The 18,743-nt window shown below is 42.4% G+C and overlaps 1 protein-coding gene across 1 annotated transcript in view; it reads left to right on the forward strand.

Annotated features, from left to right (window-relative positions):
* Mlc-c (Myosin light chain cytoplasmic) overlaps window positions 1–17,658 on the forward strand; it is a 41,985-nt gene extending 24,327 nt beyond the window's left edge. Inside the window, exon 4 of the mRNA XM_071659842.1 lies at window positions 17,441–17,658. Coding sequence (XP_071515943.1) covers window positions 17,441–17,643 — 203 coding nt within the window. The 3' untranslated portion in view covers window positions 17,644–17,658. The remainder of the gene's footprint in view (window positions 1–17,440) is intronic.
* The last annotated feature ends 1,085 nt before the right edge of the window (window positions 17,659–18,743 follow it).

Below are 18,743 nucleotides of genomic sequence, written 5' to 3' on the forward strand. Positions count from 1 at the left end.
CATCTGGAGTGGTGAGTGGTTCTAGCTCTTCATCCTTACTTTTTTTTATGTTAGCTGAGATGGCATAGGCAGCTGAGCCCTAATCAAGGCCATCCCATTAAACACTGTGGGACCTGTGTTTCAGTGCATTACACATGACAGCTAGAGACTGAGTGAGAACGAAAGTCCCTTTTTTTTTTTTTTTCCTAGCATTACCTTCCTGACACAGGGTGGTGATGCTGCTTCCTAAGGGGTGGGGTGGCACTAGGAATGGATAAAAGCAACAAGTATGAATATGTACATGTGTATATATGTATAAGTCTAAACATGTTGATATGTATATGTATGTTTATATGCATGAATCCACATGTGTGTTATGAGTGGATGGGTCTTTCTTTGTTTCCTGGTGTTATCTTGCTGATGGGGGAAATGGTAATCCTAGTGCCAGAAACAGACAAAAAAAATGGCCATATCCATTCACACTCGGAAAAAGACAAAAAAATGGCCATATTCGTTCACACTCAGTCTCTAGCTGTCATATGTAATGCACCGAAACCACAGCTTCCTATCCACATCCAAGCCCCACAGACCTTTCTATGGTTCACCACAGATGCTTAACATGCCCTGGTTCGGTCCACTGACAGTATGTTGACCCTAGTATACTACATCGTTCCAATTCACTCTATTCCTTGCACGCTTCTCACCCTCCTGCATGTTCAGGCCCCAATTGTTCAAAATCTTTTTCACTCCATCCTTCCACCTCCAATTTGGTCTCCTGTTTCCTTTTCCCTCCCGCTCTGACACGCACATCCTCACTGTCAACCTTTCGTCTCATTCCTTCCATATGTCCAAACCATTTCAACACACCCTCTTTGCTCTCTCAGCCACACTCTTTTTATTACTACACACCTCTCTTGCCCCTTTCATTACTTAATGAAACCATCTCACACCACATATTGTCCTCAAACATTTCATTTCTAACACATCCACCTTCCTCTGTATAGCCCTATCTATAGCCCAAGCCTTGCAACCTCATAATATTATTGGAACTGCTATTCCTTCAAACATACATCATTTTTGCTCCAAGATAACATTCTTTCTTTCCACACATTCTTCATAGCTCCCTGAACCTTTGCCCCCACCCCCACCCTGTCACTCACTCCTGTTTCCATGGTTCCATTTGCTGCTAAGTTCACTCCCTGCTATCTAAAACACTTCACTTCCTCCAATTTTTCTCCATTCAAACTTACCTCCCAATGTACTAGCTCCTCAACCCTGCTAAACCTAATAACTGTGCTCTTGTTCACATTTACTCTCAACTTTCTCCTATCACACTTTTCCAAACTCAGTCGCCAGCTTTTGCAGCTTCTCACTTGAATGATTCACCAGTCCTGTATCATCGGCAAACAGCAAATGACTCACTTCCCAGGCCTTCTTATCCCAAACAGACTGCATACTCGCCACTTTCCAAAACTGTTTATCTCCATAACCACCCCTTCCATAAACAAATTAAACAACTATGGAGACATCACACACCCCTGCCACAGACTAACCTTCACTAGGAACCAGTCACTCTCCCTACTCATACACATGCCCTACATCCTTGATATAAACTTTTCACTGCTTCTGGGAGCTTACCTCTCACACCATATACTCTTTAAGACCTTCCACAAAGCATCTCTATCAAGCCTGTCATATGCCTTCTCCAGATCCATAAAGCCCCCTATAAATCCATCCATTTTCTAAATATTTCACACACACACACATTTATTATTTATTCAATATACCTCTCTTGCATCAGCAAGGTAGTGCCAGGAAACATGAAAAAATGGTCCATCCACACATATATTTTTTAATACATAATCACTATTTCCCACATTACTGAGGTAGCGTTAAGAACAGAGGACCGAGCCTTAGAGGGATTATCATTACTTGGCCCCCTCCTGTTCTGTTCTTAATGCTAATGCGGGAAATGGTGAATATTTATAAAGTGTGTATATCTTTTCAAACTATTCGCCATTTCCTGTGTTAGCGAGGTAGCATTAAGAACAGAGGACTGGGCCTTTGAGGGAATATCCTCACCTGGCGCCCTTCTCTGTTCCTTCTTTTGGAAAATGAAGAAAAACGAGAGGGGAGGATTTCCAGCCCCCCACTCCCTCCCCTTTTAGTCGCCTTCTACGACATGTAGGGAATACGTGGGAAGTATTCTTTCTCCCCTGTCCCCAGGGATAATATATATATATATATATATATATATATATATATATATATATATATATATATATATATATATTTTTTTTTTTTATACTTTGTCGCTGTCTCCCGCGTTTGCGAGGTAGCGCAAGGAAACAGACGAAAGAAATGGCCCAACCCCCCCCCCATACACATGTATATACATACGTCCACACACACAAATATACATACCTACACAGCTTTCCATGGTTTACCCCAGACATTTCACATGCCTTGATTCAATCCACTGACAGCACGTCAACCCCGGTATACCACATCGCTCCAATTTACTCTATTCCTTGCCCTCCTTTCACCCTCCTGCATGTTCAGGCCCCGATCACACAAAATCTTTTTCACTCCATCTTTCCACCTCCAATTTGGTCTCCCTCTTCTCCTTGCTCCCTCCACCTCCGACACATATCCTCTTGGTCAATCTTTCCTCACTTATCCTCTCCATGTGCCCAAACCACTTCAAAACACCCTCTTCTGCTCTCTCAACCACGCTCTTTTTATTTCCACACATCTCTCTTACCCTTACGTTACTCACTCGATCAAACCACCTCACACCACACATTGTCCTCAAACATCTCATTTCCAGCACATCCATCCTCCTGCGCACAACTCTATCCATAGCCCACGCCTCGCAACCATACAACATTGTTGGAACCACTATTCCTTCAAACATACCCATTTTTGCTTTCCTAGATAATGTTCTCGACTTCCACACATTCTTCAAGGCCCCCAGAATTTTCGCCCCCTCCCCCACCCTATGATCCACTTCCGCTTCCATGGTTCCATCCGCTGCCAGATCCACTCCCAGATATCTAAAACACCTCACTTCCTCCAGTTTTTCTCCATTCAAACTCACCTCCCAGTTGACTTGACCCTCAACCCTACTGTACCTAATAACCTTGCTCTTATTCACATTTACTCTTAACTTTCTTCTTCCACACACTTTACCAAGCTCAGTCACCAGCTTCTGCAGTTTCTCACATGAATCAGCCACCAGCGCTGTATCATCAGCGAACAACAACTGACTCACTTCCCAAGCTCTCTCATCCCCAACAGACTTCATACTTGCCCCTCTTTCCAAAACTCTTGCATTTACCTCCCTAACAACCCCATCCATAAACAAATTAAACAACCATGGAGACATCACACACCCCTGCCGCAAACCTACATTCACTGAGAACCAATCACTTTCCTCTCTTCCTACACGTACACATGCCTTACATCCTCGATAAAAACTTTTCACTGCTTCTAACAACTTTCCTCCCACACCATATATTCTTAATACCTTCCACAGAGCATCTCTATCAACTCTATCATATGCCTTCTCCAGATCCATAAATGCTACATACAAATCCATCTGCTTTTCTAAGTATTTCTCACATACATTCTTCAAAGCAAACACCTGATCCACACATCCTCTACCACTTCTGAAACCACACTGCTCTTCCCCAATCTGATGCTCTGTACATGCCTTCACCCTCTCAATCAATACCCTCCCATATAATTTACCAGGAATACTCAACAAACTTATACCTCTGTAATTTGAGCACTCACTCTTATCCCCTTTGCCTTTGTAAAATGGCACTATGCATGCATTCTGCCAATCCTTAGGCACCTCACCATGAGTCATACATACATTAAATAACCTTACCAACCAGTCAACAATACAGTCACCCCCTTTTTTCATAAATTCCACTGCAATACCATCCAAACCTGCTGCCTTGCCGGCTTTCATCTTCCGCAAAGCTTTCACTACCTCTTCTCTGTTTACCAAATCATTTTCCCTAACCCTCTCACTTTGCACACCACCTCGACCAAAACACCCTATATCTGCCACTCTATCATCAAACACATTCAACAAACCTTCAAAATACTCACTCCATCTCCTTCTCACATCACCACTACTTGTTATCACCTCCCCATTTGCGCCCTTCACTGCAGTTCCCATTTGCTCCCTTGTCTTACGCACTTTATTTACCTCCTTCCAGAACATCTTTTTATTCTCCCTAAAATTTAATGATACTCTCTCACCCCAACTCTCATTTGCCCTTTTTTTCACCTCTTGCACCTTTCTCTTGACCTCCTGTCTCTTTCTTTTATACATCTCCCACTCAATTGCATTTTTTCCTTGCAAAAATCATCCAAATGCCTCTCTCTTCTCTTTCACTAATACTCTTACTTCTTCATCCGACCACTCACTACCCTTTCTAATCAACCCACCTCCCACTCTTCTCATGCCACAAGCATCTTTTGCGCAATCCATCACTGATTCCCTAAATACATCCCATTCCTCCCCCACTCCCCTTGCTTCCATTGTTCTCACCTTTTTCCATTCTGTACTCAGTCTCTCCTGGTACTTCCTCACACAGGTCTTCTCAAGCTCACTTACTCTCACCACCCTCTTCACCCCAACATTCACTCTTCTTTTCTGAAAACCCATACAAATCTTCACCTTAGCCTCCACAAGATAATGATCAGACATCCCTCCAGTTGCACCTCTCAGCACATTAACATCCAAAAGTCTCTCTTTCGTACGCCTGTCAATTAACACGTAATCCAATAACGCTCTCTGGCCATCTCTCCTACTTACATAAGTATACTTATGTATATCTCGCTTTTTAAACCAGGTATAATTGGGGAAGAGCAGTGTGGTTTCAGAAGTGGTAGAGGATGTGTGGATCAGGTGTTTGCTTTGAAGAATGTATGTGAGAAATACTTAGAAAAGCAAATGGATTTGTATGTAGCATTTATGGATCTGGAGAAGGCATATGATAGAGTTGATAGAGATGCTCTGTGGAAGGTATTAAGAATATATGGTGTGGGAGGCAAGTTGTTAGAAGCAGTGAAAAGTTTTTATCGAGGATGTAAGGCATGTGTACGTGTAGGAAGAGAGGAAAGTGATTGGTTCTCAGTGAATGTAGGTTTGCGGCAGGGGTGTGTGATGTCTCCATGGTTGTTTAATTTGTTTATGGTTGGGGTTGTTAGGGAGGTGAATGCAAGAGTTTTGGAAAGAGGGGCAAGTATGAAGTCTGTTGGGGATGAGAGAGCTTGGGAAGTGAGTCAGTTGTTGTTCGCTGATGATACAGCGCTGGTGGCTGATTCATGTGAGAAACTGCAGAAGCTGGTGACTGAGTTTGGTAAAGTGTGTGAAAGAAGAAAGTTAAGAGTAAATGTGAATAAGAGCAAGGTTATTAGGTACAGTAGGGTTGAGAGTCAAGTCAATTGGGAGGTGAGTTTGAATGGAGAAAAACTGGAGGAAGTGAAGTGTTTTAGATATCTGGGAGTGGATCTGGCAGCGGATGGAACCATGGAAGCGGAAGTGGATCATAGGGTGGGGGAGGGGGCGAAGATTCTGGGAGCCTTGAAGAATGTGTGGAAGTCGAGAACATTATCTCGGAAAGCAAAAATGGGTATGTTTGAAGGAATAGTGGTTCCAACAATGTTGTATGGTTGCGAGGCGTGGGCTATGGATAGAGTTGTGCGCAGGAGGATGGATGTGCTGGAAATGAGATGTTTGAGGACAATGTGTGGTGTGAGGTGGTTTGATCGAGTAAGTAACGTAAGGGTAAGAGAGATGTGTGGAAATAAAAAGAGCGTGGTTGAGAGAGCAGAAGAGGGTGTTTTGAAATGGTTTGGGCACATGGAGAGAATGAGTGAGGAAAGATTGACCAAGAGGATATATGTGTCGGAGGTGGAGGGAACGAGGAGAAGAGGGAGACCAAATTGGAGGTGGAAAGATGGAGTGAAAAAGATTTTGTGTGATCGGGGCCTGAACATGCAGGAGGGTGAAAGGAGGGCAAGGAATAGAGTGAATTGGAGCGATGTGGTATACCGGGGTTGACGCGCTGTCAGTGGATTGAATCGGGGCATGTGAAGCGTCTGGGGTAAACCATGGAAAGCTGTGTAGGTATGTATATTTGCATGTGTGGACGTATGTATATACATGTGTATGGGGGTGGGTTGGGCCATTTCTTTCGTCTGTTTCCTTGCGCTACCTCGCAAACGCGGGAGACAGCGGCAAAAAAATATATATATATATATATATATATAAATAATATGGCTAGGATGCCATATGGTAAACAATCACATGTTTACCAAATGGCGTCCTAGCTTTGTCTCTTCGATGTATATCAACTGACTTATATTTCTCTCTTGTGTCTCCCCTGATGATGTGATTATTACACGAAAGTGCACTTGGGAACTTTTCGTGTTTCATTTTCCCCATGGACTCGTAGGAATATCTTGATCACGTGCAAAATTGTGATCCTTTCCAACATATATATATATATATATATATATATATATATATATATATTTTCATACTATTCGCCATTTCCCGCGATAGCAAGGTAGCGTTAAGAACAGAGGACTGGGCCTTTGAGGGAATATCCTCACCTGGCCCTTTTCTCTGTTCCTTCTTTTGGGGGGGGGGAAAAAAAAAACGAGAGGGGAGGATTTCCAGCCCCCCGCTCCCTTCCCTTTTAGTCGCCTTCTACGACACGCAGGGAATACGTGGGAAGTATTCTTTCTCCCCTATCCCCAGGGAAAATATATATATATATATATATATATATATATATATATATATATATATATATATTTTTTTTTTTTTTTTTTTTTTTTTTATACTTTGTCGCTGTCTCCCGCGTCTGCGAGGTAGCGCAAGGAAACAGACGAAAGAAATGGCCCAACCCCCCCCATACACATGTACATACACACGTCCACACACGCAAATATACATACCTACACAGCTTTCCATGGTTTACCCCAGACGCTTCACATGCCTTGATTCAATCCACTGACAGCACGTCAACCCCTGTATACCACATCGCTCCAATTCACTCTATTCCTTGCCCTCCTTTCACCCTCCTGCATGTTCAGGCCCCGATCACACAAAATCCTTTTCACTCCATCTTTCCACCTCCAATTTGGTCTCCCTCTTCTCCTCGTTCCCTCCACCTCCGACACATATATCCTCTTGGTCAATCTTTCCTCACTCATTCTCTCCATGTGCCCAAACCACTTCAAAACACCCTCTTCTGCTCTCTCAACCACGCTCTTTTTATTTCCACACATCTCTCTTACCCTTACGTTACTTACTCGATCAAACCACCTCACACCACACATTGTCCTCAAACATCTCATTTCCAGCACATCCATCCTCCTACGCACAACTCTATCCATAGCCCACGCCTCGCAACCATACAACATTGTTGGAACTACTATTCCTTCAAACATACCCATTTTTGCTTTCCGGGATAATGTTCTCGACTTCCACACATTTTTCAAGGCTCCCAAAATTTTTTCGCCCCCTCCCCCACCCTATGATCCACTTCCGCTTCCATGGTTCCATCCGCTGACAGATCCACTCCCAGATATCTAAAACACTTCACTTCCTCCAGCCTCTCACCATTCAAACTCACCTCCCAATTGACTTGACCCTCAACCCTACTGTACCTAATAACCTTGCTCTTATTGACATTTACTCTTAACTTTCTTCTTCCACACACTTTACCAAACTCCGTCACCAGCTTCTGCAGTTTCTCACATGAATCCGCCACCAGCGCTGTATCATCAGCGAACAACAACTGACTCACTTCCCAAGCTCTCTCATCCCCAACAGACTTCATACTTGCCCCTCTTTCCAAAACTCTTGCATTTACCTCCCTAACAACCCCATCCATAAACAAATTAAACAACCATGGAGACATCACACACCCCTGCCGCAAACCTACATTCACTGAGAACCAATCACTTTCCTCTCTTCCTACACGTACACATGCCTTACATCCTCGATAAAAACTTTTCACTGCTTCTAACAACTTTCCTCCCACACCATATATTCTTAATACCTTCCACAGAGCATCTCTATCAACTCTATCATATGCCTTCTCCAGATCCATAAATGCTACATACAAATCCATTTGCTTTTCTAAGTATTTCTCACATACATTCTTCAAAGCAAACACCTGATCCACACATCCTCTACCACTTCTGAAACCACACTGCTCTTCCCCAATCTGATGCTCTGTACATGCCTTCACCCTCTCAATCAATACCCTCCCATATAATTTACCAGGAATACTCAACAAACTTATACCTCTGTAATTTGAGCACTCACTCTTATCCCCTTTGCCTTTGTACAATGGCACTATGCAAGCATTCCGCCAATCCTCAGGCACCTCACCATGAGTCATACATACATTAAATAACCTTACCAACCAGTCAACAATACAGTCACCCCCTTTTTTAATAAATTCCACTGCAATACCATCCAAACCTGCTGCCTTGCCGGCTTTCATCTTCCGCAAAGCTTTTACTACCTCTTCTCTGTTTACCAAATCATTTTCCCTAACCCTCTCACTTTGCACACCACCTCGACCCAAACACCCTATATCTGCCACTCTGTCATCAGACACATTCAACAAACCTTCAAAATACTCATTCCATCTCCTTCTCACATCACCACTACTTGTTATCACCTCCCCATTTACGCCCTTCACTGAAGTTCCCATTTGCTCCCTTGTCTTACGCACCCTATTTACCTCCTTCCAGAACATCTTTTTATTCTCCCTAAAATTTACTGATAGTCTCTCACCCCAACTCTCATTTGCCCTTTTTTTCACCTCTTGCACCTTTCTCTTGACCTCCTGTCTCTTTCTTTTATACTTCTCCCACTCAATTGCATTTTTTCCCTGCAAAAATCGTCCAAATGCCTCTCTCTTCTCTTTCACTAATACTCTTACTTCTTCATCCCACCACTCACTACCCTTTCTAAACAGCCCACCTCCCACTCTTCTCATGCCACAAGCATCTTTTGCGCAATCCATCACTGATTCCCTAAATACATCCCATTCCTCCCCCACTCCCCTTACTTCCATTGTTCTCACCTTTTTCCATTCTGTACACAGTCTCTCCTGATACTTCTTCACACAGGTCTCCTTCCCAAGCTCACTTACTCTCACCACCTTCTTCACCCCAACATTCACTCTTCTTTTCTGAAAACCCATACTAATCTTCACCTTAGCCTCCACAAGATAATGATCAGACATCCCTCCAGTTGCACCTCTCAGCACATTGACATCCAGAAGTCTCTCTTTCGCACGCCTGTCCATTAACACGTAATCCAATAACGCTCTCTGGCCATCTCTCCTACTTACATAAGTATACTTATGTATATCTCGCTTTTTAAACCAGGTATTCCCGATCATCAGTCCTTTTTCAGCACATAAATCTACAAGCTCTTCACCATTTCCATTTACAACACTGAACACCCCATGCATACCAATTATTCCCTCAACTGCCACATTACTCACCTTTGCATTCATATCACCCATCACTATAACCCGGTCTCGTGCATCAAAACCGCTAACACACTCATTTAGCTGTTCCCAAAACACTTGCCTCTCATGATCTTTCTTCTCATGCCCAGGTGCATATGCACCAATAATCACCCACCTCTCTCCATCAACTTTCAGTTTTACCCATATTAATCGAGAATTTACTTTCTTACATTCTATGACATACTCCCACAACTCCTGTTTCAGGAGTATTGCTACTCCTTCCCTTGCTCTTGTCCTCTCACTAACCCCTGACTTCACTCCCCAGACATTTCCAAACCACTCTTCCCCTTTACCCTTGAGCTTCGTTTCACTCAGAGCCAAAACATCCAGGTTCCTTTCCTCAAACATACTACCTATCTCTCCTTTTTTCACATCTTGGTTACATCCACACACATTTAGGCACCCCACTCTGAGCCTTCGAGGAGGATGAGCACTCCCCGCGTGACTCCTTCTTCTGTTTCCCATTTTAGAAAGTTAATACAAGGAGGGGAGGATTTCCGGCCCCCCGCTCCCGTCCCCTCTAGTCGCTTTCTACGACACGCGAGGAATACGTGGGAAGTATTCTTTCACCCCTATCCCCAGGGATAATATACATATATAAACACACACGCACACACACACACACACACACACACATACATATATATACATATGAAAAATGTAAGAAACAATTTAGAAAACAAACTTTTAGCTTGAAATGAATGAAAAAATGAACGTCACATAATGGTTCAACCTCTGGCTATGGAAAAGGAAATGTACAATTTATTCACACAAACGTCAATAGCAGTTCTCATCAATTTCACCACTGAATCAATAAGCTTCAATGTCTAAGCTACATTTTTCTCCAACTTCACTATTTTCTTGTCAAAACACCATGCATGAAAACTATCACTCCAGTAACACAACTGTAAACATTTACTTCCCCTTTTTTTTATTATACTTTGTCGCTTTCTCCCGCGTTTGCGAGGTAGCGCAAGGAAACAGACGAAAGAAATGGCCCAACCCCCCCCCCCCCCATACACATGTATATACATACGTCCACACACGCAAATATACATACCTACACAACCTTCCATGATTTACCCCAGACGCTTCACATGCCCTGATTCAATCCATTGACAGCACGTCAACCCCGGTATACCACATCGCTCCAATCCACTCTATTCCCCGCCCTCCTTTCACCCTCCTGCATGTTCAGGCCCCAATCACACAAAATCTTCTTCACTCCATCTTTCCACCTCCAATTTGGTCTCCCTCTTCTCCTCGTTCCCTCCACCTCCGACACATATATCCTCTTGGTCAATCTTTCCTCACTCATTCTCTCCATGTGCCCAAACCACTTCAAAACACCCTCTTCTGCTCTCTCAACCACGCTCTTTTTATTTCCACACATCTCTCTTACCCTTACGTTACTCACTCGATCAAACCACCTCACACCACACATTGTCCTCAAACATCTCATTTCCAGCACATCCATCCTCCTGCGCACAACTCTATCCATAGCCCACGCCTCGCAACCATACAACATTGTTGGAACCACTATTCCTTCAAACATACCCATTTTTGCTTTCCGAGATAATGTTCTCGACTTCCACACATTCTTCAAGGCCCCCAGAATTTTCGCCCCCTCCCCCACCCTATGATCCACTTCCGCTTCCATGGTTCTATCCGCTGCCAGATCCACTCCCAGATATCTAAAACACTTCACTTCCTCCAGTTTTTCTCCATTCAAACTCACCTCCCACTTACAGAGACTTATACATTTATACACATGTACATAATTCATACTGTCTGCCCTTATTCATTCCCGTCACCACGCTGCCACACATGAAATGAAAACCCCCTCCCCCTGCATGTGCACAAGGTAGCGCTCGGAAAAGACAGCAAAGGCCACACTCGTTCACACTGTCTCTAGCTGTCATGTGTAATGCACCAAAACTACAGCTGCCTTTCCACACCCAAGCCCCATAAAACTTTCCATGGTTTACCCCAGACACTTCTCATGCCCTGGTTCGAATACTCAGAAAAACATGGATTTGTATGTGGCATTTATGGATCTGGAAAAGGCATAACACTGGGTGGATGGAGATGCTTTGTGGAAGGTTTTAAGAGAATATGGTGTGGGATGTAAGTTGTTGGAGGTGGTGAATAGGTTTTAACCAAGGATGTAAGGCATGCGTAGAAGTAGAAAGAGAGGAAAGTGATTGGTTCCCAGTGAATATCAGTTTCTGGCAAGGGTGCATGTCTCCATGACTGTTTAATTTGTTTATGGATGCTGTGGTTTGGGAGGTGAATGCAAGAGTTTTGGAGAGGGGCAAGGATGCAGTCTGATGTGGATTAGAGGGCTTGGGAGGTGAGTCAGTTTGCTGATGATACAGCGCTGATGGCTGATTCAGGTGAGAAACTGCAGAAGTTGGTGATGAGTTTGGTAAAGTGTGTGAAAGAAGAAAAGTTGAGAGTAAATATGAATAAGAGCAAGGTTATTAAGTTCAGTAGGGTTGAGGGACAAGTTAATTGGGAAGTAAGTTTAAATGGAGAAAAACTGGAGGAAGTGAAGTGTTTTACATATCTGAGAGTGGATTTGGCAGCGAATGGAACCATGGAAGCTGAAGTGAGTCACAGAGTGGGGGAGGGAGCGAAGGTTATAGGAGCACTGAAGAAAGTGTGGAATGTGAGAACATTGTCTCCAAGAGCAAAAATATGTATCTTTGAGGGAATAGCGGTTCCAACAGTGTTATGTGGTTGTGAGGCATGGGCTACAGATGGGGTTGTGCGCTGTTTTTTCAGTGCATTACACATGACACTTCATACTCATATATATATACACATACAGACATGTACATATATACACATGTACATATTCATGCTTGCCTTCTTCCACTCCTGGCGCTACCTCACCCCACAGGAAACATTATCGTTACCTCCTGATTCATCGAGGCAGTGCTAGGAAAGCAGACAAAATAGGCCACATTTGTTCACACTCAGTCTCGAGGTGTCATGTGTAATGCAATGAAACCACAGCTCCCCATCCACATCCAGGCCTCATAGACCTTTGCATGGTTTACCCCAAATGGTTCACATGCCCTGGTTCAGTCCATTGATGGCACGTCGACCCCAGTATGCCACATCGTTCCAATTCACTCTATTCCTTGCACGCCTCTCACCCTCCTGTATGTTTAAGCCTCGATCACTCAAAATATTTTTCACTCCATCTTTCCATCTCCAATATGGTCTCCTGCTTCTTGTTCCCTCCACCTCTGACACATATATCCTCTTTGTCAATCTTTCCTCACTCATGTATATTAGTTATGTGTATAGGTGTAAGAGAGTAGGTGGATCTTTGTCTGTTTCCTGGTGCTAACACAGGAAATGGCAATCAAGTATAATAAGTATATAAATATGACAGGAGCAGGGGGGCTAGAAACCCTCACCTCCTTGTATTTTAACTTTCTAAAAGGAGAAACAGAAGAAGGGGTCACACGAGGAGTGCTCATCCTCCTCGAGGCTCAGACTGGGGTGTCTAAATGTGTGTGGATGTAACCAAGATGAGAAAAAAGGAGAGATAGGTATTATGTTTGAGGAAGGGAACCTGGATGTTTTAGCTCTGAGTGAAACGAAGCTCAAAGGTAAAGGGGAAGAATAGTCTGGGAATGTTTTGGGAGTAAAGTCAGGGGTTTGTGAAAGGACAAGAGCAAGGGAAGGAGTAACACTACTCCTGAAACAAGAGTTGTGGGAGTATGTGATAGAGTTTAAGAAAGTAAACTCTAGATTGATATGGGTAAAACTGAAAGTGGATGGAGAGAGATGGGTGATTATTGGTGCCTATGCACCTAGGCATGAGAAGAAAGATCATGAGAGGCAAGTGTTTTGGGAGCAGTTGAGTGAGTGTGTTAGCAGTTTTGACACACGATACCGGGTGATAGTGATGGGGGACTTGAATGCTAAGGTGAGTAATGTGGCAGTTAAGGGAATAATTGGTATAATAAGGGTGTTCAGTGTTGTAAGTGGAAATGGTGAAGAGCTTGTAGATTTGTGTGCTGAAAAAGGAGTGGTGATTGGGAATACCTGGTTTAAAAAGAGAGATATACATAAGTATACATATGTCAGTAGGAAAGTTGGCCAGAGAGCTTTATTGGAATACGTGTTATTGATAGGTGCGTGAGAGACTTTTCGATATTAATTTGCTGAGAGGTACAACCGGAGAGATGTCTGATCATTATCTTGTGGAGGCAAAGGTGAAGATTTGTAGAATTTTCTGAAAGGGCGAGAGAATGTTGGGGTGAAGAGAGTGGTGAGAGGAAGTGAGATTGGGAAGGAGACTTGTGTGAGGAAGTACCAGGAGAGACTGAGTTCAGAATGGAAGAAGGTGAGAGCAAAGGACATAAGGGGAGTGGGGAAGGAATGGGATGTATTTAGGGAAGCAGTGATGGCTTGTGCTAAAGATACTTGAGGCATGAGAAGTGTGGGAGGTGGGCAGATTAGAAAGGGTAGTGAGTGGTGGAATGAAGAAGTAAGATTATTAGTGAAAGAGAAGAGAGAGGCATTTGGACAATTTTTGCAGGAAAATAGTGCAAATGACTGGGAGATGTATAAAAGAAAGAGGCAGAAGGTCAAGAGGTGAAAAAGAGGGCAAATGAGAGTTGGGGTGAGAGAGTATCATTAAATTTTAGGTAGAATTAGATGTTTTGGAAGGAGGTAAATAAAGTGCGTAAGACAAGAGAACAAATAGGAACATTGGTTAAGGGGGCTAATGAGGAGGTAATGACAAGTAGTGGTGATGTAAGAAGGAGATGGAATATTTTGAAGGTTTGTTGAATGTATTAGATGATAGAGTGGCAGATATAGGTTGTTTTGGTCGAGGTGGTGTGCGAAGTGAGAGGGTTAGGGAGAATGATTTGGTAAACAGAGAAGAGGTAGTGAGAGCTTTGCGGAAGATGAAAACCGGCAAGGCAGCAGGTTTGGATGGTATTGCCTAAGGATTTGCAGAATGCATGCATAGTGCCATTGTACAAAGGCAAAGGGGATAAAGTTGAGTGTTCAAAGTACAGAGGTATAAGTTTGAAGAGTATTCCTGGGAAACTGTATGGGAGGGTATTGATTGAGAGGGTGAAGGCAAGTACAGAGCATCGGATTGGGGAAGAGCAGTGTGGTTTCAGAAGTGGTAGAGGATGTGTGAAGAATGTATGTGAGAAATACTTAGAAAAACATAGGGATTTGTTTGGAGCATTAAGGGATCTGGAGAAGGCATATGATAGAGTTGGCAGAGATGCTCTGTGGAAGGTATTAAGAATATATGGTGTGGAAGGCAAGTCGCTAGAAGCAGTGAAAAGTTTTTATCGAGGGTGTAAGTCATGTGTACGAGTAGGAAGAGAGGAAAGTGATTGGTTCTCAGTGAATGTAGGTTTGCGGCAGGGGTGTGTGATGTCTCCATGGTTGTTTAATTTGTTTATGGATGGGGTTGTTAGGGAGGTGAATGCAAGAGTTTTGGAAAGAGGGGCAAGTATGAAGTCTGTTGGGGATGAGAGAGCTTGGGAAGTGAGTCAGTTGTTGTTCGCTGATGATACAGCGCTGGTGGCTGATTCATGTGAGAAACTGCAGAAGCTGGTGACTGAGTTTGGTAAAGTGTGTGAAAGAAGAAAGTTAAGAGTAAATGTGAATAAGAGCAAGGTTATTAGGTACAGTAGGGTTGAGGGTAAAGTCAATTGGGAGGTAAGTTTGAATGGAGAAAAACTGGAGGAAGTAAAGTGTTTTAGATATCTGGGAGTGGATCTGGCAGCGGATGGAACCATGGAAGCGGAAGTGGATCATAGGGTGGGGGAGGGGGCGAAAATTCTGGGAGCCTTGAAGAATGTGTGGAAGTCGAGAACATTATCTCAGAAAGCAAAAATGGGTATGTTTGAAGGAATAGTGGTTCCAACAATGTTGTATGGTTGTGAGGCGTGGGCTATGGATAGAGTTGTGCGCAGGAGGATGGATGTGCTGGAAATGAGATGTTTGAGGACAATGTGTGGTGTGAGGTGGTTTGATCGAGTAAGTAACGTAAGGGTAAGAGAGATGTGTGGAAATAAAAAGAGCGTGGTTGAGAGAGCAGAAGAGGGTGTTTTGAAATGGTTTGGGCACATGGAGAGAATGAGTGAGGAAAGATTGACCAAGAGGATAAATGTGTCGGAGGTGGAAATATATAGGTATCTATATGTGTGTATGTGGGCGTGTATGTATGTACATTTGTATATGGGTGGGTTGGGCCATTCTTTTGTCTGTTTCCTTGCGCTATCTCGCTAACGAGGGAGACAACAGCAAAGTATAATATGAAATATAAAATAAATATGAATATTATTTATATACATGTGTATGGGGGGGGGGGCCATTTCTTTCGTCTGTTTCCTTGCGCTACCTCGCAAACGCGGGAGACAGCGACAATAAAAAAAAAAAAAAAATTATTTATTTACACACCCTCCCACCCACTTGGAAAAAAGCTTTATTATACATGCACATTTACAACCAGCACTGAAACTTCCAAACATATATAAGCTCCTCACCAACCAAATACTATGCAGCTGACCCTCTTCCCTATCTCTCTTCTCAGTGTCACCCCCTCCAAAGATGAACCACTCCAACTCTACTTTACCGACATAAATGCTGTCATGCCTCAGATTTTGTTGTCACCATGACATAGAATGTAATCTTCTTATGCCTATTACTAACCCTGTACAAATAAAACTGCATTATCTCTCCATTTCGAAGATCTTTAGGACTCTTGGGGGATGTGGCAGATTATCCCAGTGCCACGAGATTCTCTGAAAGGAATCCTGGGGCTATAAAAGCAAAGTAGGTTCCTCATCTTTTATGGTGAATTTTGTAAATATTCACATGGTTGTGTAATATCCATAAAATCTATCACTGAATTGATTAATGCTTTATCATGCTTTTCTTCAATTTTCTAAAGTTTCTTTTGACCTGGCTCTGTCCATGCCATGGGAGGAAATGAGGTACCCTGCACTGGATCATTGATGAAACTTTTACATATCAAGTAAAATTTAGGCCAGTCCCTGCAACAGACTTCAGAATGGACATAAGTAGTTTTCACGAGATGAGTGGCTAGAAGACAGTGGATGTAAATGCCTTTTCCATTTTGTTTTATGACATAGGGTAGCATCAGATGAAATTTATTCCAAAGCTAAGGGATAAAGTGTTAAGGTGGAATAGTTGCTGGCCATGTTTTTAAATGATTTGAAGTCCTGTTAACCCATTTTCCTGTTGAGTCACAGCACAGGAAGCCTTAGATTTAGGTAACCTACATCTTTTTGGTTTACTACGTACAAGACAACTTTGCAGCTGCCACTAGGTGTTCTGAAATCTGAGAGAGGACTTACAAGTGTCAGTACTTCATAATCTTCTCTCCATAATGCTGTCCCTTTTATTCCACAACCTAACTTTATGCTGCCACAAATGTTTGGTAGCCTCTGTTGATTAATTCTAAAAAATGCCTTTAGATCATGTATTTCAGTGAACATACCTTAAAATGGAAAAATTGAGACTTTTGCTGAAAATGCAAACAGTTAAGTGACACATCACATACATGTAGAATGAACGTCACAAAGTGTAGGTTAAGGATTGGTGAAACTAATTTTATATGTTGGTTAGCCTCCATATGATACAGAGATGATAAATAAAAAAGGAATTTCCAGGTATGTTGGTATGATTCATGAGCATGTTACAAGGGTTTAAAAATCAAAGATAATTGTCTGTGTTAGCAAATGAGGCCATTTCTTTGCTGGCTTGAGAAATGGCATACTTGTAGAAAAAATTTAATCTGATTTACATACATGCATAGTGTTATATGAAGTGTTAAATGTAGCATGAACCTTTTTCAGAAGAGAGAATCAGCTTTGAGGTGTTCCTGCCTATCATGCAGACCATCTCACGTCAGCGTCCAGTTGATACTGCAGATGACTTTATTGAAGGACTTCGTCATTTTGATAAGGATGGAAATGGCTATATTTCATCTGCAGAACTCCGTCACCTGATGACTCACTTAGGTTTGTTTTTCCTTTTGCTTCTGCATGTAAAGATATGAAAGGGTGTTTAAATGTACAATATTTGGTAAAAAAAAAAAAAAATGTAATATACTGAAGACCAACAGTCTTTTTTAAGTTTTCAAGGGTAACAACTGTGTAAACTTAATTATTATCATGTCATCAAGTATTAGCAATACAATACAGGGGTCCCCGACTTATAAATATTTATGTCTGACCTAAAAACAACTGTACTTACGAATGAGCTCCAAAAACAATACTTAATTTCTAGTACAGCATACAAGTGCATATTTTTCATTTAGTATTTCTTGATTTGACATTATTATAGTTAGAAAAAGGTATTTGCATATAATTTTATGGATTTCTTTATACTTTCCAATTTAAGAACAATTCAGCCTAGGAAAAGGGTCAAGAACATAACCATTTAAAGTTGGGGACCTGCTGTGATCTATTTTTTCTCCACCATATTCATCTTTTATTTTGATGTTGAATTTATCTTTCTTTTCTTATTATTATATTATACATAATCGCTGTCTCCTGCATCAGCAAGGTAGCACCAGGAAACAGACAAAGAATGGACCTTCCACTCATATACACGTTTATATAGATAAATGTCGACATACGCACATATACACAGACATATACATACATATTTATAGTTGCTTGCCTTCATCCATTTCTCTTGTTACCCTGCCCCACAGGAAACAGCATCACTACCCCATTCTTCAGCAAGGTAGCACCAGCTAAACAGACAAAAAAGGCCACATTTATTCACATTGTCTCCAGCTGTCATGTGATGCACTGAAACCACAGTGCATCCTCAAAGGCTCAGTCCTCTGTTCTTACCACTACCTCACTAAAGCAGGAAATGGCAAATATGTATCAAAAATATTTTTTTTTTTTTTCTTTATGCTTTGTCGCTGTCTCCGCGTTTGCGAGGTAGCGCAAGGAAACAGACGAAAGAAATGGCCCCCCCCCCCCCATACACATGTATATACATACGTCCACACACGCAAATATACATACCTACACAGCTTTCCATGGTTTACCCCAGACGCTTCACATGCCCTGCTTCAATCCACTGACAGCACGTCAACCCCGGTATACCACATCGCTCCAATTCACTCTATTCCTTGCCCTA

The sequence above is a fragment of the Panulirus ornatus genome, chromosome 68, assembly GCF_036320965.1.
Source record: "Panulirus ornatus isolate Po-2019 chromosome 68, ASM3632096v1, whole genome shotgun sequence".
Classification (NCBI taxonomy): Eukaryota; Metazoa; Arthropoda; class Malacostraca; order Decapoda; family Palinuridae; genus Panulirus; species Panulirus ornatus.